This window comes from Symphalangus syndactylus, chromosome X (genome assembly GCF_028878055.3).
Source record: "Symphalangus syndactylus isolate Jambi chromosome X, NHGRI_mSymSyn1-v2.1_pri, whole genome shotgun sequence".
In the NCBI taxonomy this organism is placed as follows: domain Eukaryota; kingdom Metazoa; phylum Chordata; class Mammalia; order Primates; family Hylobatidae; genus Symphalangus; species Symphalangus syndactylus.
This window is the reverse complement of record NC_072447.2, coordinates 32,925,507-32,947,384: the sequence shown is the minus strand read 5'-3', so window position 1 is coordinate 32,947,384 and position 21,878 is coordinate 32,925,507. Positions and strand designations below refer to the sequence as shown.

General features: G+C 42.0%; 1 protein-coding gene and 1 pseudogene across 18 annotated transcripts in view; one reads left to right on the top strand and one right to left on the bottom strand.

Moving 5' to 3' along the window:
* Positions 1-4,519: 4,519 nt before the first annotated feature.
* On the top strand, positions 4,520-5,344 carry LOC129475907 (biogenesis of lysosome-related organelles complex 1 subunit 6-like; annotated as a pseudogene).
* An 11,053-nt stretch (positions 5,345-16,397) lies between these two features.
* The window catches only part of PPEF1 (protein phosphatase with EF-hand domain 1), a 151,589-nt gene continuing 146,108 nt past the window's right edge, over positions 16,398-21,878 (bottom strand). For all 18 annotated transcript variants that reach the window (XM_063635001.1, XM_063634996.1, XM_063634995.1 and 15 more), the window contains 3 exons: positions 20,183-20,346; positions 18,433-18,517; positions 16,398-17,039 (listed from right to left, as the gene is read on the bottom strand). In XM_063635001.1, the coding sequence (XP_063491071.1) occupies positions 16,828-17,039; positions 18,433-18,517; positions 20,183-20,346 (461 nt within the window). In that variant the 3' untranslated portion in view covers positions 16,398-16,827. The remainder of the gene's footprint in view (positions 17,040-18,432; positions 18,518-20,182; positions 20,347-21,878) is intronic.

The following is a 21,878-nucleotide window of genomic DNA, read 5'->3' as shown; positions in this document are numbered from 1 at the left end:
AAAAATTAGCCGGGCGTGGTGGCAGGCACCTGTAATCCCAGCTACTTGGGAGGCTTAGGCAGGAGAATCACTTGAACTCAGGAGGCAGAGGTTGCAGTGAGCCAAGATCACACCACTGCACTCCAGCCTGGGCAACAAGAACAAAATTCCATCTCAAAATAATAATAATAATAATAATAATAATAATAATAATAATAATAATAATGCATCAACATTGGCTCATTAATTGTGACAAGTGTGCCATACCAATGTAAGATGTGAGTAGGGGAAACTGGGTTTGAAGTATGTAGAACTCTCTGTACTATCTCTACAGCTTTTCTATAAACCTGTTCTAAAATAAACAGATTATTTCCAAAGCAAAAACACAAAAAGTCTGTCGTCCACACATGTATGGATTTCTGAACTCTATTCTGTTCTATTAACCTATTTATCTTTACACCAATACCACACCATTTAATGAGTAGAGCTTTTATGATACATCTTGAAACAAGGTAGAGTGTTAGTTCTCTAAATCTGTTCTGCTTTTTCAATGTTGTTTTGCTTATTCTAATTCCTTTGCATTTTCATATGAATTTTAGAATTAGTCTGTTGATTTCTGTTTTTAAAAAAAAAGGCTGCTGGGATTTTCATTGGGATTGTGTTGAATCTATGGATTAATAAACTGGGAATGGTTGGGGATCTTCACATTATTGAGTCTTCTGACTCAACACAGTATATCTCAAGATTTATTTAGATCTTCTTTAATTTCCCTCAGCAATATTTGTAGCTTCTAGTGCACAACTTGCAAATACTTTGTCACATTTATTGCTAAATATTCCATTTTTCAAAGCTCTTTTTAATAGTATTGGTTTTGCTATTGTTGTTGTTGGTTTTTGTTTGTTTGTTCGTTTTGAGATGGAGTTTCGCTCTTGTTGCCCAGGCTGGAGTGCAATGGTGCAATCTCGGCTCACCGCAACCTCCACCTCCCGGGCTCAAGTGATTCTCCTGCTTCAGCCTCTCGAGTAGCTGGGATTATAGGCATGCGCCACCACGCCTGGCTAATTTGGTACTTTTAGTATAGACAGGGTTTCTCCATGTTGGTCAGGCTGGTCTTGAACTCTCAACCTCAGGTGATCCACCCGCCTTGGCCTTCCAAAGTGCTGGGATTACAGGCATGAGCCACTGCACCTGCCCAGTATTGGTTTTTAAATTCCAATTTCTGATTGTTCGTTGTGAGTATATTGAAGTAAAACTGATTTTTATATATTGATCTTATATCCTGCAAACTTGCTAAACTAGCTTATTAGTTCTGCTAGCTCTTTTGTAGAGTCCATCAGATCATGTCATCTGCACATAGAGATAATTTTTCTTCTTCTGTTCAAATCTGGATGTCTTTATTTCTTCCTCTTACGTGATTATACTGGCCAGAGCTGTAGGTTTTTCATATATGCCCTTTATTAGGTTAAGGAATTTTCCTTCTGTTTCTAGTTTGCTGAGAAGTTTTATCAGAAATGGATGTTGGATTTTATTCAACATCTATGTTTACTGAGATACTCATATGTTTTTTTGGTTTGTTAATAAAGTGAATTATATGGAATGAGAGCAGTGTTTAGTCTGAAGCTAATTATTCCTCACTACTGAGGCAAGGTCCTTTGGAGTACTCTATCCAATGCTCCAAAAATTAGGAGATTTTCCACACTAATTAGTGGGACAAGGCTTTATTCTGGGCCCTAAGTGAGAAGCGGGTGGTTCTTTCCCTGGCCTCAGGTAATTTCCTCATGTGCATGCACTGCTCAGCCTTCTGCTGAAAACTTGAGGGGAAGCCTCTGCAGATTTCCAGAGTTCTCTCTCTGTCCAGCTGTCTCCTCTCCAGGACTATGTCCTATAAACTCTAGCCACCTTGGACTCCCAATTTAGGGATTCTTCTGGCTTTGCCTGAGTTTCCCCTCCCTGTGCCACAGCCTGTAAACTCTCTGAAGGGAGTAAGCTGGAGCAATTGTAGGGTTTACCTCATTCATTTCTCCACCTCTCCAGGATGACTATTATTTAGTGCCTGATGTCCAGTGTTTTGGAAATAATTGTTTCAGATATTCTGTCTTTTGTTTTTGTTGTATCAGGAGGGTACATCTGGTCGCTGTTACTCCATGTTGGCCAGAAGCGGAAGTTGACTTCAGGTTTTCATTTACTCTGAAAATCTTCTTCTAGCTGGATGATAGAGATTAAAAGTACTTTTATTTTCCAACTCAGCCTGCCCTGGCCCCTTTATATTCCTCATAAATCCTGCTTGAAAACGGAACCGGTTTTGCTTTGGCTCATATCTCTTTTCTTATACTCTATTATACACAGCTAGGACCAATCAGCTGTCACTTCCAACATTTTGCCTGTAGACCTCCTTAGTCAAATCCAAATTTCATTAAGAAGCTTTTCCATCTTCCATATTATCATAGACTACACTTTTGGAAATTGTTTCAAAACCACATAACATGTGTAACCATGTTTTGTAGCCTGCAATAGCAGTTTCCTAGCTAATTTTCCAGGTTTTCCTGTTTCCTCACTGCTTTTCCAGCCTCTGCCCTAATGTGGCAGGCCAGGTCTCACTAACACAGGCCTCCATAACAACTGTTTCAGTACTGACTGAGTGGTTCAGTTAAATATTAAAAGCTGAAAGAGCCAGTGCCCTATACAAAGGCTGGAATGTAACAAAAGCCCACCAAGAGTTTTGTCTGGGCCTTTCCTGGGCCTTAAAGCATGGCAAGATAACGAAGGAATTCTTAACAGGACCTGTTTAGGATTAAACATGTTTTATTGTGGGTCTGAAGAAACTCCCCAGGCCTCCGCAAACAAGCTTACTGGGGGTCTGAAGGAACTCCCCAAACCTCCGTGATTTAGCAGGAGACAAGATAAGGGTAATCACCTCAGCACTTGGACCCATTTAGATTAAGTAAATTTACTGAGACACCAGAGGAAGGTCTTCAGGACTCAGACCTTAGTTATAAATTAAAAGAAGTTAATCACTTAAGTCTTTAGATGAATGCACACTTAACACATAGACATATAGCTTAGAAGGTATATATGCTCTGGAAAACTTTGTAATTTTGAATTGGCCTGGCCATAATTTCCAGGCCTTCTCCCTGTAGCCAGTTGCAGAAATAAGAACTCTCTTCCTCTCCAGTTCATCTGCATCTCGTTATTGGGCCACAAGAAATAGCAGCCCGATCCTCAGTTTGGTCCAGGCACACTAACACCTTGTCCCAAAGTTATTGACACATATTTCAGTTTTTGTTAGGATAGCACTCCACTTGTAGATATCCTTTTCCTTATAATTTAGTTTTTGCCACATTATAAACTACTCTAAAATTCAATGTCTTAAAAACAGCAATTGCCAGGCACAGCGGCTCACACCTGTAATCCCATCACTCTGGAAGGCTGAGGCGGGCAGATCACCTGAGGTCGGGAGTTCGAGACCAGCCTGACCAACATGGAGAAACCCCGTCTCTACTAAAATACAAAATTAGCTGGGCATGTGTGGGGAAAAGAAAGAGAGACTCTGTCTCAAAAATAAAATTAAAATTAAAACCGCTCAGTAATAAAAAGCCAAACTAAGGCAGACATCAGACTTTGCCTGTAGTATCTAATATCTTGAGAGTGACTTTTTTTCCACACTGTAAGGCTCGGAACCCTTGAAAGCAGGCATTTTCTGCACATTCTCAAATATGACAGTCCAGTCAAAGCCTTGGTATTTTAACCAGTGTTGTCAATTGTATCCTGTTATAAAGCAAGCAAATTCTTATTGAACTTATGTGAATAACCAGATTGCCATAAAAATAAGAATACTCATGAATAGTTTCCAAATTCTGGAGGATAAGGTAGGAAGAAAAAGCAAATGCTTCAACGGAGTCTTACTCTGTCACCCAGGCTGGAGTGCAGTGGCGTGATCTTGGCTCACTGCAACCTCCACCTCCCCGGTTCAAGCGATTCTCTTGCCTCAGCCTCCCGAGTAGCTGGGACTACAGGCGAGTGCCACCACGCCCAGCTAATTTTTGTATTTTAGTAGAGATGGGATTTCACCATGTTGGCCAGGCTGGTCTCAAACTCCTGACCTCAGGTGATCCACCCACCTTGGCCTTCAATTTTTGTTTACAAAAATAAACTTTATCAAATTGTCGTAAACTATAGGTAGCTTAAAAGAAAAAAGTGTTCTCAAATCTGAAAAACAGGGCTGGCCGCAGTGGCTCATGCCTGTAATCCCATCACTTTGGGAAGCTGAGGTGGGCGGATCACGAGGTCAGGAGTTCGAGACCAGCCTAACCAACATGGTGAAACCCAATCTCTATTAAAAATACAAAAATTAACCTGGCATGGTGGCACACACCTGTAATCTCAGGAGGCTGAGGCAGGAGAATTACTTGAAACCAGGAGGCGGAGGTTGCAGTGAGTGGAGATTACGCCATTGCACTCCAGCCTGGGCAACAAGAGTGAAACTCTGTCTCAAAAAAAAAAAAAAAAAAAAAAAAAAGCAGATGAGGCCCCTTCCCTGTTCCTAGCTGGAGGGACATGAGTGTCCTTGGGCCATCGTCCTTGGACGGGGCCCTGATAAGGCCACCCAACAGCCTGGAAGCCCGGGAGCCCATGCTGGGTTTAAGTGACACTTCTCCAGATGAAGGGTTAATAGAGGACTTGACTATAAAACAAAGCTGTGGAGCAACTGGCAGAAGGATTGCTTTCTCATTACTTGCCAGATCTGCACAGATCAAAACAAACCCTCCAGGAACTCGCACAGAACCAGGTTGTATTGTCAGACACACTGGAACAAGAGATTTCAAAATTTAAAGACTGTCATTCTATGTTGGATATTAATGCTTTGTTTGCTGAGGCTAAACACTATCCTGCCGAGTTGGTGAATATAAGAAAAGAGATGCTGATGCTTTGTGAAAAAAACATCAAATTTTTTTAAAAAAGAGCACAGGCCAGGCGTGGTGGCTCGCACCTGTAATCCCAGCACTTTGGGAGGCTGTGGTAGGCAGATCACTTCAGGTCAGGAGTTCGAGACCAGCCTGGGCAATATGGTGAAACCCCCATCTCTAATAAAAATACAAAAATTAGCTAAGCACGGTGGTGCAAGCCTGTAGTCCCAGCTTGGGAGGCTGAGGCAGGAGAATCTCTTGAACCCAGGAGGTGGAGGTTGTAGTGAGCTGAGATCGTGCCACTGCACTCCAGCCTGGGTGACAGAGCAAGACTCTGTCTCAAAAAAAAAAAGCACTTAAACTGCAGCAAAGGAGGCAAAAAAGAGTTGGAAAAAGAGCAGCAATGACAGGAGTTTGAAAGAGAAAAGTAGTTAACTGCCAGACCAGCTAAAAGGACATGACAATTTGTGTTTGTATGTTTTCTTCTCCTATCCTATATTTGGATTAAGATAGCTTAAGTGTAGACTGAAGTCGAGGTAGTGGCTTATACCATTATATCAGATCTTGAAATCCTTATTCCAGGATTACTGTGTCTCCATGCCTTTCTTCCTAAATAGTAGACATCATATTGCTTTGTTTTTGATATTTATATGTAAGTTTTTCAAATTTTATTTAATTTTAAAATGTACTATTTTGACCTCGAATCATTTATAAACTGGAAAATGGTTAGAGTCTAGACTCTAAGTGGTTAAAAATTCGTATGAATTTTTTAGCTTCTTAATGAATATAGATTTAAAACTTTCCAGTTCTTATTTTATGAACTGGCTTGCGTTTCTGGCAATACAATGCTGATTTTTAGTAATTGTCTTTTCATTGCTTAGTTAAGAAGAAATGCCAGCTGTTTAATCACATCTACCCCTGGAAAAGAGGTGAGCCTTGTGAAGAACATAATGGAAAAGTGCACGCACAGGAAATAACAGCACTTCGGGTGTAGTTCAGGTGAGCAAGATGCCAGATAGATTCTACTAACCAGTGCCGTTGTCACTGCTTTTGAAGCTTTTGGGTTCAAAGATTACATCTAGGCCAGGCGCAGTGGCTCACGCCTGTAATCCCAGCACTTTGGGAGGCCGAGGCAGGTGGATCACTTGAGGTCAGGAGTTCGAGACCAGCCTGATCAACATGGTGAAACCCTGTTTCTACTCAAAATACAAAATTAGCTCGGTGTGGTGGCACATGCCTGTAATCCCAGCTACTCGGGAGGCTGAGGCAGGAGAATTGCTTGAACCCAGGAGGTAGAGGTTGCAGTGAGCCAAGATGGTGCCACTGCACGCCAGCCTGGGCAACAAGAGTGAAACTCCGTCTCAAAAAAAAAAAAAAAAAATCTTGAAGTGGAATGATGTATAGCAACGACCCACTTTATAATGATAGAGATGGTGAAAAATTAGTAAATAGTTTCACAAAGAGGTAGCATGATACCTTTAGTGTTTTCTAGATTTTTTTCTGGATACTATATGTAGAAACTTACTATGTGAGGAAAATATTATGAGGTTTCATTGTTTAAAATCAAGAGTGTATTATTTACTGTTTTACAGTATTATTTAATATCCAACTGGTCTCTAATCTCTATTACATAGAGACTGTGCAGAGCCTGTATGAAAGATGTATGAATGTGTATCTTCCATAATCCACATTACATTTTTGGTAAGCTGGAATCACTACCTCTGATCACGTGTCAGGCTAATGATGGAGAAAGCATTGGATTTAAGTTCAGGGCTAAGAACTGGTTTGTTTAAAAGTTTAAATTGTGGCCAGGCACAGTGGCTCATGCCTGTAATTCCAGCACTTTGGGAGGCCGAGGTGGGCAGATCATGAGGTCAGGAGTTCAAAACTAGCCTAGCCAACATAGTGAAACCCTATCTCTACTAAAAATACAAAAATTAGCCAGGTGTGGTGGCACGCACCTGTAGTCCCAGCTACTTGGGAGGCCGAGGCAGAAGAATTGCTTGAACCTGGGAGGCGGAAGTTGCAGTGAGCCGAAACGGCACCATTGGCCTCCGGCCTGGGTGACAGAGCAAGACTCTGTCTCAAAAAAAAAAAAAAAAAAAAGTTTAAATTGTTTGAAAGGGCATTTGTCTTCTTTAATGAATGATTGAATGATGGTCTCACAATTCAGTTGACTTTGACCTAATATTTAAGAGTATACATATATTTTATTTGAAAAGGCTGAGTGTTGCCCTCAAACACTTGCTAAAACTGCCTAGGGCAGGATTCATTAGGGCTTGCAGGACAATGTCACCTAAATTGCTGAATGTACTCATTGTAATATGATATCTGACAAAAGGGGTGCAGTGTTTCTGAGTCGTTTTGGACCAACTGCAATGGTTGTTTCAGATGCTGGTTCCTGCACACTACTCTCAATTTACTGAAGTACATCTGGTTTTTGGTTTTGCCTTGCTTTGAATTTTTCAAGTTTCCCCCAGTGATTCCAATGCACCTGAAAAATTGAGAACCATAGGCTCAGTGGTAGGTCAGGGTTTCCCACACTAGGCTGCATAGCATTATCACCCGGGAACATTAAAAAATACAGACATTCTCGATTCTTAGTGTAATTAGCTATGATGTGGATCCCATGTATTTTTTAAAGAGCTCCCCAGATAATTCTGATGTCAGGAGCCACGGGTGTAGACTCTCTAGTGAGTTGTATTATAAGCAGTAAAATACTTTAAAAGCTACCCAGTAACTCTTGGGATTAATTTTATAAAATAAATTCTGAACTGCTGTTTTTGATATAGTCAGACTTAAGACTGAAACCTAGCAGGCAGGCAATAGATATAGAATTCTAGTTAATTGAACTTTTGTGACCTGTATAAAAATAAATCATGTTTATTGAACGGATGGCAAGGCACATATACTTTCAGAATTGTATTAAGTTTTGAAGACTTTTTAAAAAAATGTCAAAATGTATATATATTAGTATCCACTATCTTAAGGTCAATTGTAAACCAGAAGTACTGTTATCTTGGTGAGTAAAATCTAAAACTTTAGCTGTATTTCAGTAACAAAAACATATCTTACTAGACTGAGTGTGGTGTCTCATGTATGTAATCCCAGTGCTTTAGGAGGCTGAGGTGGGAGGATTCATTGAGCCCAGGAGTTCGAGGCTGCAGTGAGCTATAATTGCACCACTGCACTCCAGCCCAGATGACAGAGTGAGACCCTGTCGCTAAAAACAAAACAAACAAACAACATATCTTACTGACTAAACCTGAATGGAACTCTTTTTTTTTTTTTTTTTTTTGAGATGGAGTCTCGCTCTGTCGCCCAGGCTGGAGTGCAGTGGCGCAATCTCGGCTCAGTGCAAGCTCCACCTCCCGGGTTCACGCCATTCTCCTGCCTCAGCCTCTCTGAGTAGCTGGGACTACAGGCGCCCGCCACCACGCCCGGCTAATTTTTTGTATTTTTTAGTAGAGACGGGGTTTCACCGTGGTCTCGATCTCCTGACCTCGTGATCCGCCCGCCTCGGCCTCCCAAAGTGCTGGGATTACAAGCGTGAGCCACCGCGCCCGGCCGGAACTCTTATAATTAGTCTTTCCGCATTTTCCCACAAAATAGTGAATTGGTACTTGGGAGACTTCTGTTTTTTTGTTATTGTTGTTGAAAAAACTGCCTTTGTTCTGAAATTATATCACCTGTGTTCTGACCTAAGCTGATGGGAGTTCATTTTGTATTTACTTTGCAGTAAGTATCATGTAAATACGTAAACGTTGAATGTAATATAGATTGTGATCACAGTGGTTTTTTGGGTGATACAGTTTATAAATATACCAATTATACACCCTCATACATTTGTCTGATTTTGAATTTGTAAAATGAGGACTACTGTTTACACATTTAATACAAAAAAAGGTCTCTGGAAGAAAAAGCAGATGAATACTCTAAGAAAACTTGTTTTAACACAGGGGACTAAATTTTAGTTTTGTATTAGTGTACTTTTGATCTCAAAGCTTAATTTTTAGAAAACCCTATAAATAATTCCCTTCCAATTTTTGCCAACTTGATCAAATACAAAATCCTTTTTTTTTTTTTTTGAGACAGGGTCTTGCTGTGTCACCCAGGATGGAGTGCAATGGCGCAGTTGCGGCTCACTGCAGCCTCTGCCTCACAGGTTCAAGTGATTCTCCTGCCTCAGCCTCCTGAGTAGCTGGGATTACAGGCATGCACCACCACGCCCAGCTGATTTTTTTATTTTTAGCAGAGACGGGGTTTGCCATCTTGGGCAGGCTGGTCTCGAACTCCTGACCTCAAGTGATCCGTCCACCTCGGCCTCCCAAAGTGCTGGGATTACAAGTGTGAGCCACCTCGCCTGGCCTACAAAATTCTTTTCATAGGATTTATCTCCTACACACCTACAACTTGCTCAGACCTCTTAGAACTTGCTCAAATCTTGTACAACTTGCTTAAACCTTCAGTTTTGTTCTATACTTCCTTCTTTTTCATATTGGAGCAACCAATCATTCTACTTTATGACAAAAATTTACTTTCTTTTTTCCTGTATCATTTTGACAACAAAAATTCTTCCTCATACAAAAAAAATTACTTTTTCTCTTTTCAACTGTTTTTTAAGCCAAACATACATTTTCATACTTATAACTTTCTTGACATCGCTCTTACAGGTTCCTCCCTACCTCGTTTCTATTTCCTTCCTAAATCCTTATTTTGAAACAACCTTTAAATAACCTCCAAATTAGACAAAATTATTCTTAAGAAAAAAATATCCTTTTATTTTTTCCTCACCAAAACACATCTTACTTTCTTCAGTTTGCATACAGAATTCCTTTAGTTTTAATTATTAGAATTTTTCATCCTTTGCAATTGTGAATCAGTATTCTATAAATTAAGTTTCATAATTTCTAGAAATATGCGCTTTCTCAAAGTACAATTTTTCATATTAACAGACCAAAATATATTTATTTTTCCATAGCTTTTCTTTAAACAGACTAAAATATATTTAGTCTTTGTTTTTTTTTCTTTTTTGAAACAGAGTCTTGCTCTGTCACCCAGGCTGGAGTGCAGTGGCGCGATCTCACTGCAACCTCCACCTCCCGGGTTCAAGCAATTCTCCTGCCTCAGCCTCTGAGTAGCTGGGATTACAGGCGCCCACCACCACGCCCGGCAAATTTTTGTATTTTTAGTAGAGATGGGGTTTCACCATGTTGTCCAGGCTGATCTGGAACTCCTGACCTCGTGATCCGCCTGCCTCGGCCTCCCAAAGTGCTGGGATTACAGGCGTGAGCCACCGCGCCCAGCCAGCCATAGTTAGTCTTTCTATAAAATTTAAGAAGCCAAAAATAAATTTAAAGTTATGTTCAAATTAATGTTTCAGTATTCTAACTTAATTGGAAATGACTCAGACAGTTCATGAATATTACTTAATCATAACAGGACTTTAAGTTACCGTAAAAGGTTTTCAAAACTGAAAAGTTCATTTATCAATTTGTATCCATTTACATACACCCAATTTACTCATTTTTAACAATTATGCTTGAGTTGTTCATTAAGCAAAGCTAGCCATCACCTCAAGTTATTTTTCAAAAAAAATCAGGAAACTGAAGTACTACAGAAGCAAAAAGATTAATAGGTTAAACACGGTTCTTCCACTCTGCTTTTTTTCCCTTCCCACTGAGACGGGATAGTTCTCTTGAACTCCTTCGTGGGCGGGAACTGGAGTAGCTCATTCCACTCAGCCCGCCACTGGCTACTCTTCGCAGGAGGGAGCGTGCAAGCGAGTGAGTGCAGGAACCAGAGCAAATGAATCCTGGGACGGACTGGTCGCTCTTCTCTGGTGGGAGCAGGCTCTTGTGGGCCCTGCAGCAGCGTCCAAGCATGTTACAACCAATGCTCTTTCAGCTCTGCCATCCAGGGATGGCCAAGTGCCAACCAGGGTCAGTGGAGGGTCAGGGTGGCAAACCCTGCCCTCTCGGAACCCGGGTTCATGTCCGAAGTCCAGGAAGAATCAGGCCACATGAACTGTTTGAAAGGTGATGAATGCAGAAGACTTTATTGAGCGGTGGGTGGCTCTCAGCAGAAAGGGAGGCTGGAAAGGGGATGGGAAGGTGATGTTTCCCTGAAGCCCGGCCGTCTCTGCCTGGGCTCCTCTCCGAAGCCGCACCGTCTGAAGTTAGCCGTGTCTATCCATAGTCTCTGATGCGCACTGCTTTTCTGCTCACCACTCAGCTGCTTGTATCCTTGACATTCAGCCACTTGTGTTGCTCTGCCAGCTGAAGTCTTTTATCGGCAAAGGATAGGGGCAGGGCAGGCCAAAAATGGCAACATTTGGCTGGAAAAATGGGGTCAGCTGTTTTCACTTAGGGCCGAGGTTCCAGGCTTATGGATTGGGTTTAGCCAGGAGCCCAGCCTTTCTGTATCACCATGACTGATAGGTATCAAGATTTGTTTTCATGTATTTTGCTCTTTGGTTGGCTTTATAGCTTTATTATACATCTAAGAGGTAATAAGCTTGTTTGACTAGTAAATTTAGGGGAAAAATATGCTTGCTTTACAATTAATGACTTTAAACACGTTTTCTTTAAGCCAATTAAATAGAGCTCTTTTATATATTTTGGTATGAAAATATCAGATACACATAACACATAGATATACAAACATACACACAGAAAGAAGCAGATCTTATTGCTTTCATTAAGATTCATTTGCCGGGTCGGGCGTGGTGGCTCACGCCTGTAATCCCAGCACTTTGGGAGTCCGAGGTGGGCGGAACACGAGGTCAGGAGATCGAGACTATCCTGCCTAATACTGTGAAACCTCGTCTCTACTAAAAATACAAAAAAAAATTGGCCGGGCGTGGTGGCCGGCGCCTGTAGTCCCAGCTACTGGGGAGGCTGAGGCAGGAGAATGGGGTGAACCAACCCAGGAGGCGGAGCTTGCAGTGAGCCGAGATCGCGCCACTGCACTCCAGCCTGGGAGACAGAGCGAGACTCTGTCTCAAAAAAAAAAAGACAAGATGGACAGGAAAAGCAACTTAAACAAAGGTAAAGGTTGATATGCAAGCTTTTAAGCCAGTGCCTTTCTCATTGTAAAAGTTTCTAATGCTTTAGGCGCAGAGAGGGAGATACCCTTACAAATGGAGATTTCCTTTACAGATATAAATTTCTTTTAGAAAGAATTTCAAAATCTTGTTCCTTACTTAGATCATTGCCTTCAGGGCAGAGCTTTTTAACAAACAGGGCAAAAAATAACTAGTAGAAACTTACCAGAGCTGTCTTCGGAGGCCTGTCAGTCTTGGTGGTTAACAGAGATGATCAGAGGTAGGCAGCTTGTTTTTAAGGGCTTCTCTCAAATTCTTTGGGAGCAGTCCCTTTTTCAATGTTTTGATCATTTGCACAAATGACAACTATTTTTTCGGAACTGCAGTTTTAGGGGTTGCTTATTGGAATGCCCTGGGGCAGGCCCACAAGTCATTCTAGGTTGTTGGTTGCCATAGAGCTGAAATACTTTGGAAATAGCTTTCCTAAGGTCATTTGCGATCTTTCAGAGTTTGTCTGACCCGTAAATGGACCAGGTGGGGCTTGTCAGGTCACTAACTCTTAGGAAAATAGCATTCTGCCTCTTTCATCCATTTCTGGGCTTTCCAGATCCCACCAACATGTATATTAGTTGGTGTAGATCAGGTATCCTGGCATCTTTTTTTTTTTTTTTTTTTTGAGACAGAGTCTCGCTCTGTCACCCAGGATGGAGTGCAGTGGCGCCATCTCGGCTCACTGCAAGCTCTGCCTCCCGGGTTCACGCCATTCTGAGTTGCTGGGACTACAGGCGCCTGCCACCACACCCGGCTTTTTTTTTTTTTTTTTTTTTTGTATTTTTAGTACAGACGGGTTTCACCATGTTAGCCAGGATGGTCTCAATCTCCTGACCTCGTGATCCACCCGCCTCGGCCTCCCAAAGTGCTGGGATTACAGGTGTGAGCCACCATGCCCGGCCCCCATCCCGGGATCTTAAGTTATAATTAAGACTGAATTCTGGCTGGGCCTGGTGGCTCACGCCTGTAATCTCAGCACTTTGGGAGGCTGAGGCGGGCAAATCATTTGAGGTCAGGAGTTCGAGACTAGCTTGGTCTAAATGGCGAAACCCCGTCTCTACTAAAAGTACAAAAATTGGCCGGGCATGGTGGTGGGTGCCTGTAATCCCAGCTACTTAGGAGGTTGAGGCAGGAGAATTGCTTGAACCTGGGAGGCGGAGGTTGCCGTGAGCCGAGACTGCACCACTGCACTCTAGCCTGAGTGACAAGAGCAAGACTCTGTCTCAAAAAAAAAAAAAAAAAAAAAAAGACTGTAAATTCTTCAGAAAATTTTTAAAGGTCTTCCGTGGGTTTGCAAAATTTTTAACCTATGGCCCTGAGCTATTTTTATCCAGGTAATGTAAATCACTCCAGGATCATCTCCTGAATTTTCAGGTGGTTTTATGCTACAAGGAAACTATTTAACTGTTTTGTATTGTTTTTTTTTTCACAGAAGAAAGGCAATTCAGACAGAGTATTAATAGACTAAATATTCAGGCAAAGTAGGATAGAGAGGAGCAGTAGGAGTTACATCAGTTTTACCATCCTTGGTGTGGGGGATATCTTCCATTTCTAGCCTTTCATTAGCTCTTTGCAATGAATCTTTTAAAAAGGCTATTTTGGAATCCTGGGCAGGTAACCAAGCAAAAATGTCAGCAGATTCTAAGTAGGCAGGGGAGGACAGAGAGAAAGAGAGCTTAGAAGCCTCTACATGCTAATCAATTATATACATCCCATTCAGACTTTAACCCTATAGCTACAGTCTGCTAATTTAGTTCTAAGAATAAAAAGAGGTCGGGCGTGGTGGCTCATGCCTGTAATCCCAGCACTTTGGGAGGCTGAGGCGAGTGAATCACGAGGTCAGGAGTTCGAGACCAGCCTGGCCAACATGGTGAAACTCCGTCTCTACTAAAGATACAAATCAGCCAGGCGTGGTGGTGCGCGCCTGTAATCCTAGCTACTTGGGAAGCTGAGGCAGGAGAATTGCTTGAACCCGGGAGGCAGAGGTTGCAGTGAGCCAATATTGCGCCATTGCACTCCAGCCTGGGAGACAGGGCGAGACTCCCTCTCAAAAAAAAAAAAAAAAAGAAAGAAAGAATAAACAACTTTGGGAGGCTTGAACAGTCCACTTAAAGGCCACTGGGACTCCAAATGGTCCTTGGTATAATCTTTTTTTGTTTTTCTTTTTTTTTGAGATGGAGTTTCACTCTTGTTGCACAGGCTGGAGTGCAATGGTGCGATCTTGGCTCACTGCAACCTCTGCCTCCTGGGTTCAAGTGATTCTGCTGCCTCAGCCTCCCGAGTACCTGGGATTACAGGTGTGCACCACCATGCCAGGCTAATTTTGTATTTTTAGTAGAGACAGGGTTTCACCATGTTGGTCAGGCTGGTCTCAAACTCTTAACCTCAAGTGACCCACCCATCTCGGCCTCCCACAGTGCTGGGATTACAGGCGTGAGCCACTGTGCCTGGCCAAGTCTTTGGTATAATCTGCCCATAGGTTTAAAAACGTGCACAAGAATGGACCATAATGTTTGAATACATAGCTGTCTGGAGTCCCTAAAGGGGGACTATATTTGCATGAATTAGAACTTGGGGTGTCCATTATGTTTCTTATTAATCTTTCTAGATCAAAATCCAGACTACCAAAGATAGCCAAAAGAAAGAAAGATTTAGACATAACAGTCAGTATGCTAGTCACAAATAGGGTGCAACCCACATTTCTGTCTAGCCGTATTCTTGGCAACTCCCAACCTTTTGGTTGGTTGACCAAGTTCTCAGGACACAAAAACATGACAAATAGGAAACCTATAGCTGTCCATGGGAGGGAAAGAACCACTAACAAAGGGGCACCCTAAAGCCAAGAGTACTCAGTTCTTTAGAAATTAAGGATCCTATTTTTATGTTGGAACTTGGGTCTCTCAGAGCCAAGTCGGTTTTGGCTCTGAAATCCCTTTAACTTAGCTAATGATTTTTCTTACCTCAGCATACAAGAAGAGAAGAAATAAAGTGGATAGATAGCTGTGAATTCTGAAAGCCAGGCTCACTCCTACAGTAACAGTCAGTTACTGCAACTACTGTCAGTTACCTTTAAAACTGCAGCCCTTGCCGGTGACTCATCATCCACTGCAAACCCAAAAGCCATGTGTCCTCTTATGGCACAAACCCTTGGTACTTGTTTTAGTTTGTTTTGTGTTGCTATAACAGAATACCTGCAACTGAGTAATTTATAAAGAATGGAGGTTTATTTAGCTCATGGTTCTGGAGGCTGGGAAGTCCAAGATTGGGTGGCTGCATCCAGTGAGGCCCTCATGCTCTTTTATAGCATGGTGGAAAAGTGAAAGGAGCAGGGGAGAGAGAGCACTCACACACCAGAGAAAAGGGGGCTGAACTTCTTCAATCGCTAACTTGTTCCCATGAGAAAGGCACTAATCCCTCTTAAAGACCTAATCACTTCTTAAAGACCCCACCTCCCAACATGGCCAAAATGGCAATAAAATTTTAACATGAGTTTCAGAGGGGATACACCATATTCAAATCATAGCAGTACCCCAAAGCCAAATGCTCACTCATGGCATTTACCTTGGATTTGAAAGCCAAAAGATTCAGGGGTCTCAATGCAAAAACAGCAGAGTCTGGCCCAAAAGAAACTTATTTACAACACCCAGGACTCTGTGAGGAAGACAGGGGACCTGAAAGGGGTCAGCAGCACATCTGCATTCCTCAAGAGGCCCTTAAGAGTAATTAGTAGTCTCCTTATGGTCCCTTTTATGGTCACCAGATTGGTCAAAAGATAACATTTAAAGATCTTAACTGGCTTTGTTTGTGATTCTAGAATCAGGCAACACTTCCTTCCATAAAAATAAAGTGTTCTGATAAGCTGAGCAGAGGAGGTTGGTTTTATAGACAGAGAAAAACTGAAGAAAGCAGAACCAAAGGATAAAAAGCAGACTGGTTGTTTCAAAGTTACCTTGCTTGTAAGACAGCAGGGAAATAATAATAAACAAATAATTGATTGGTTAACATCAGGTTACTTTTTGTTGTAAGGCAGAGGGAACTTCATTATTATGCCAATTGAAGCTGGCCTGAGATGACACAGGACCTCAGCATGGGTGACCCCATTTTGACTTTTAGTCTAGTCTGTTGGGGCCTGGTGAAGGAGCTTAGTCCAAAACAATGGGCTCCTACAATTTTCATTTAACAGTATGCATAAGCAAGCCTCCATCTTACCAATGAAGGTGTCAAACCATATTAATTATAGAGCTCAATCCAAGTGTATTCACTTTGTATCTCCAACATACACACACAAAAAAATACGCTTTTTCAAACAATACACTCCCACAGATTGCCCCCAAGAATCCAATATGGTTCTCATCCCTGAAGGGTGGATCCCTTAATTGAGGATCACTGGCTTATAAAATCTCCAAAGAAGAGCACAGTTTAAAGATGGAAAGACTTTATTCCATGAATAACCTGGTATTCCTCCTGTCTCCCTCAGTCACTCACAGATGTCGTGCTTAGTAGTTTTCTCTTGTGCTGTGTGAGTTCCTTTCAGGATGGTTTCAAACCGCTCTGGCCTCCTGGTTAGATGGCACTCAGGAGAACACCACTAGGCTCAAACCCAGTTTCTTGCTGGCAATATGTAGGTACTAATGCTGAAACCAAATCCTATTACTGACATTTAACCTAATCTTACCAATAACAGCTTGCTAGGGACTTCCAAAACCCATACTATGCATCTGTTTGTGGGATGAATTGGGATCTGCTTTTCTCTGCTACTGACTGAATTTCAGGCGTGTTGGAAAGGACTGTACTTGTGATTTGGGCCTAGCTGTTTACAGGGAGCCCGAGGGAAGCTCTCATTTGTGTTTAGCCAAGGTTGGTGACATCAGGTTTCATCAAGTCCTCATATCTATGCACTACATAGAAAGCCTTTAAAAACTCATTAAAGTCAATGCTTCCATCTTTGTTCAAGTCCATTATGTTGGCAAGCTTATTGACTTGGGAATCATCAATAAGAACACTGTAGTGAGAACTAAAAAGTTTCCACATGGCACGAAATTCTTCCATGGAGATCAGGCCTAAAAGAATATAGGAGAAGGTTGTGAGTGTTCATTTTAAGACCCATCTAAGGCAAGGGTTGGGGAAGCCACACTGATTAAATAGCCCCAATTAGAAACTCACTAAAATGCCTGACCATGAAGATACTGAAGGATATGGAAGAGTAAGATCATAAATATAAGAAACAGTATGTCACTTTCAACTACCAAGGGATCCTGAACTTATTCTAAAGCCAGAATGAGCAAACAGTGAAGAAATGGGGACAGGGCTGTGGACTATGGGACTAAATGTGGTATAGAAATTACAAGACCTGAAATAGAAAGGTGAGGTGCATGGAAGGAGGGCAGAGAAGAGGGTGACATCAAAGCAGAGGGAGAAGATATCCTGGGAGTCAATAAGAGGATTACAAACAATGGTGCTGCCTTTTTCATAGGCAATAATTTAATGTGTTGATCATTGATTTTTTTTTTTTTTTTTTTTGGTGTTCAAAGGTCTCTGCAGTAGGGGATTATCTGATGAGTTTTTAAAAATTTGAAAATAAGTAATTGTGCATCAAAGCTAAAGGCAGAAGGCCGGGTGCAGTGGCTCACGCCTGTAATCCCAGCACTTTAGGAGGCTGAGGTGGGCAGATCACCTGAGGTCAGGAGTTCGAGACCAGCCTGACCAACATGGAGAAACCCCGTCTCTACTAAAAATAAGAATTAGCAGGGTGTGGGGGCACACGCCTGTAATCCCAGCTACTCAGGAGGCTGAGGCAGGAGAATCGCTTGAACCTGGGAGGTGGAGGTTGCAGTGAGCCAAGATCATGCCATTGCACTCCAGCCTGGGCAAAAAGAGCGAAACTCTGTCGCAAAAAAAAAAAAAAAAAAAAAAAAGCAGAAAACGAGTTTTCATAGCCCTTAGTCCCCAAAACAGAATCAGATTTCTAGGAATGATTTTTATGGCCATGAGTAAATAAGATATTGAAATGGATAGTAAATCATCTTTTCATTTGTGCTGTAGGACTCTATGGTCTTGAATACAGAGCCTGTAGCCAAACTAAAATAACAATAATATTAAATGAGTTTGTTTTTCCCCTCAAGTTTCATCATGTTAAATGAAAAATGAAATAGATAAAATCAGAGTTCTGATTTCAGAGAACCAGATTAGCCTTTGCTTTCTACTACTGCTACCCCATTTTGACTTTTAGTCTAGTCTGTTGGGGCCTGGTGAAGGAGCTTAGTCCAAAACAATGGGCTCCTACAATTTTCATTTAACAGTATGCATAAGCAAGCCTCCATCTTACCAATGAAGGTGTCAAACCATATTAATTATAGGGCTCAATCAAACTGTACTCACTTTGTATCTTCAACATACACACACACACACACAAATATGCTTTTTAAATGAACTCATCAAAGTTCATTTATTTACCTGAGTGATCAGTGTCAATGGCATTAAATATGATTTCCAGGTCAGATCGGTATCTGTACAGAGTTTCAACTAGAGTAGAATGAGCCTAAAATAAAGATTTTCTAAGTGTTAGAACATATTGAATTCATGACACAGATCGCTTTTAGCAAATGTAACAAACAGAAAACATCATCAACAATTTAAATTATGTGATTTAGACAGAAATCTGAGAAGGCCAGCCTTCCCTTGGAAGCCCCACCCTCTTCATTCAGTCTGTGATCCTCAGGGGACAGGGCCAAAATGAATAAGGCAGCAGTAACTAACACAGCCACCATTTACAGAGAACTTTATGTGGATTATTTCATTCGGTCCTCTACAACAAGAAGGAACAAGAACAGAACTATTATTATGTCCATTTTACAAATTTGAAAACAGGGAGATAAAGGAACTTTGCCAAGGGTCACAGAGCTGGTGAGTGGGATTTAAATCTCGGCTGCCTGAAGCCAAGGCCTGTGATCTTAGTCACCATGGTAAACTGTCTCTGAAGTGAAGTCAAAAGCCTCCTTCCTGGGGATATTTTAGTCTCTAACCTACCTTTACTTCCCTTCTCTCTGCTCTTAACGTCTCATCTTCGCTGCAAATGATCACCCAAGTCCTAGCTCCAACCAGCTCCCTTTCAGCTCAGTGTCATATTTAACTGCTGATGAATTGTTAACTAATAAGTATGGGGATCTGATAAATCTCCCTGATATTCACATTCTAAGAAAAGATTCTACATTTCAAAATTCTTTCAGACATATTCTGGGTCATGTCAGCAAGTCTGTACGCTCAGGCTTAACAAGCAATACATTAAGTATTCGAAATGGTATGTTGTATAAAAGCATGGATGTCAGGCCAGGCACAGGGGCTCATGCCTGTAATCCCAGCACTTTGGGAGGCCGAGGTGGGCAGATCACTTGAGGTCAAGAGTTCAAGACCAGCCTGGTCAACATAGTGAAACCCCATCTCCACTAAAAATATAAAAATTAGCTGGGTATGGTAGCAGGCGCCTGTAATCTCAGCTACTTGGGAAGCTGAGGCAGGAGAGTCACTTGAGCGTGGCAGGCAGAGGTTGCAGTGAGCCGAGATTGCACCACTGCACTCCAGCCTGGGCAACAGAGCGAGACTCCACCTCAAAAAACAAACAAAGCATGGATGTCATATCTCCCCTTCTGCTAGACAGCACTTAAAAAAAAAAATCCAGTATTTGATGTGGACTTGTTTGTGGAAGCTTTTTCTTCTTTTTTTCTTTTTGCTTATCCTGGGAACACACAAATTTGCTGAACAGACCACAGTGTACCTGGGAGATTCCCCTTCGGCTTTTCCTAAGACTGCCACTCCATCTATTAGATTATCCCACTCCCAGCTTTTCTTTTTGTGAGATGGAGTCTCGCTCTGTCACCCAGGCTGGAGTGCAGTGGTGCGATCCTGGCTCACTGCAACCTCCGCCTCCTGGGTTCAAGCAATTCTCCTGCCTCAGCCTCTTGAGTAGCTGGGATTACAGGTGGGCACCACCACACCTGGCTGATTTTTGTATTTTTAGTAGAGATAGGGTTTCACCATGTTGGTCAGGCTGGTCTCGAACTCCTGACCTCGGGATCTGCCCACCTTGGCCTCCGAAAGTGCTGGGATTACAGGCGTGAGCCACCATGCCCGGCCACTCCCAGCTTTTCAAAGGACTAAGTTATGTTTCACCCTGGCCAGGTTTTAGCTGGGGCTATGTTTCACTTGCCTCTTGTACAGGTTTTTCAATGTGGATATTCTGGAAGCTGGACATGTATTCAACGTTTCCATTTTGGTCTATGTTTACCAGATTCGAACTCAGGGATCTCCATGGTAAGTTCAGCCCCAAAATGTTCTCCATGCAAAAAGCCCACTGGCTCACAGAAAGTTTTCCTAACAACAACAATAACAAAGCCCAAATGATTTGTTAAAATATGATTTTGAAGAATGCAACCTCCTTGGGAGAGCCAGGGCAGCATGGGGCCAGCTGCTCTCCCTCATAATTTATTCTCCCGGGCCCTGCAGCCCTGAAGGAGAAATAACTCAAGGATATCTTCAGTGTTCCACAGAGCGTGTCCTTCCTGTCACCTGTAAGAAATCAGACTTTAGGTGTTAGATTTTTTTTTCCTTTTTTTGATTAACAAAGTAAGGTATGCTTATTTATTTATTTTTTTGAGAAGGAGTCTGGCTCTTGTCACCCAGGCTGGAGTGCAGTGGTGCCATCTCAGCTCACTGCAACCTCCGCCTCCTGGGTTCAAGTGATTCTCCTGCCTCAGCCTCCCGAGTAGCTGGGATTACAGGTGCACGCCACCATACCCGGCTAATTTTTTGTACTTTTAGTAAAGATGGAGTTTCACCATGTTGGCCAGGCTGGTCTTGGACTCCTGACCTCAAGTGATCTGCCCACCTTGGCCTCCCAAAGTGCTGGGATTACAGGTGTGAGCCACCATGTGTGGCCTAGGTTTGCTTATTATAGAAGATTTGAAAACACAAAAGAATACAAAGAATAAAAGATGTATTATTCACCTGTCATTTCACAACTAATATTCTTTTCCTCCTAATATATGTAATTTTTCAAAACACAAATATCTTTATTACATATAGGCTGTTTCTATTTTTATATGGATATCCATTTGGCCCAGCATCGTTTATTGAAAAAGACTCCTTTGCCCACTGCTCAGCAGTGGGACCTTCAAGTGTCTATATATGCATGAATCTGTTTCAGGATTCTCTACTTGCTTCCATTGTCTATATGGGTATTCTGGTGCCAATTGCATACCATTCTAATTACTGTACTTTTATAATCTTGATATATAATAGGGAAAGTCTTCCCACCTTATTCTTTTTCTTCAGGAACATCTTGGCTATTTGGGGCCTTTTGTAATTCCACATGACTTTTAGATACAGATTCTCAAGATCTACTGAAAAATCCCCACCTTGGGATTTTGACTGAGATTGCATTGAAACTATAGCTCAATTTGGGAGGAATTTGTATCTTGACAACTTCAACCCTTATAGTTCTTGAATACAGTAATACCCACCCATTTACTTCAGTCCCCTTTGATTTATCTTAATAATATCTTAGAAATCTCATACCTCCCCCGTCTCTACTAAAAATACAAAAACTTAGCCGGGCATGGTGGCGGGCACCTGTAGTCCCAGCTACTCGGGAGGCTGAGGCAGGAGAATGGCGTGGACCCAGGAGGCGGAGCTTGCAGTGAACCAAGATCGTGCCACTGCACTCTAGCCTGGGCGACAGAGCAAGACTCCATCTCAAAAAAAAAAAAAAAAGAAATCTCATACCTCATGCATTAGGTTTCTCCCACAGTACTTGATTATCTATTGTGAATGGTATCTTTTAAGATTTTTGTTATCTAAAAGCTAATTGCTGGCTACCCCAGCTATCAATTTATTCCCACTTGGCT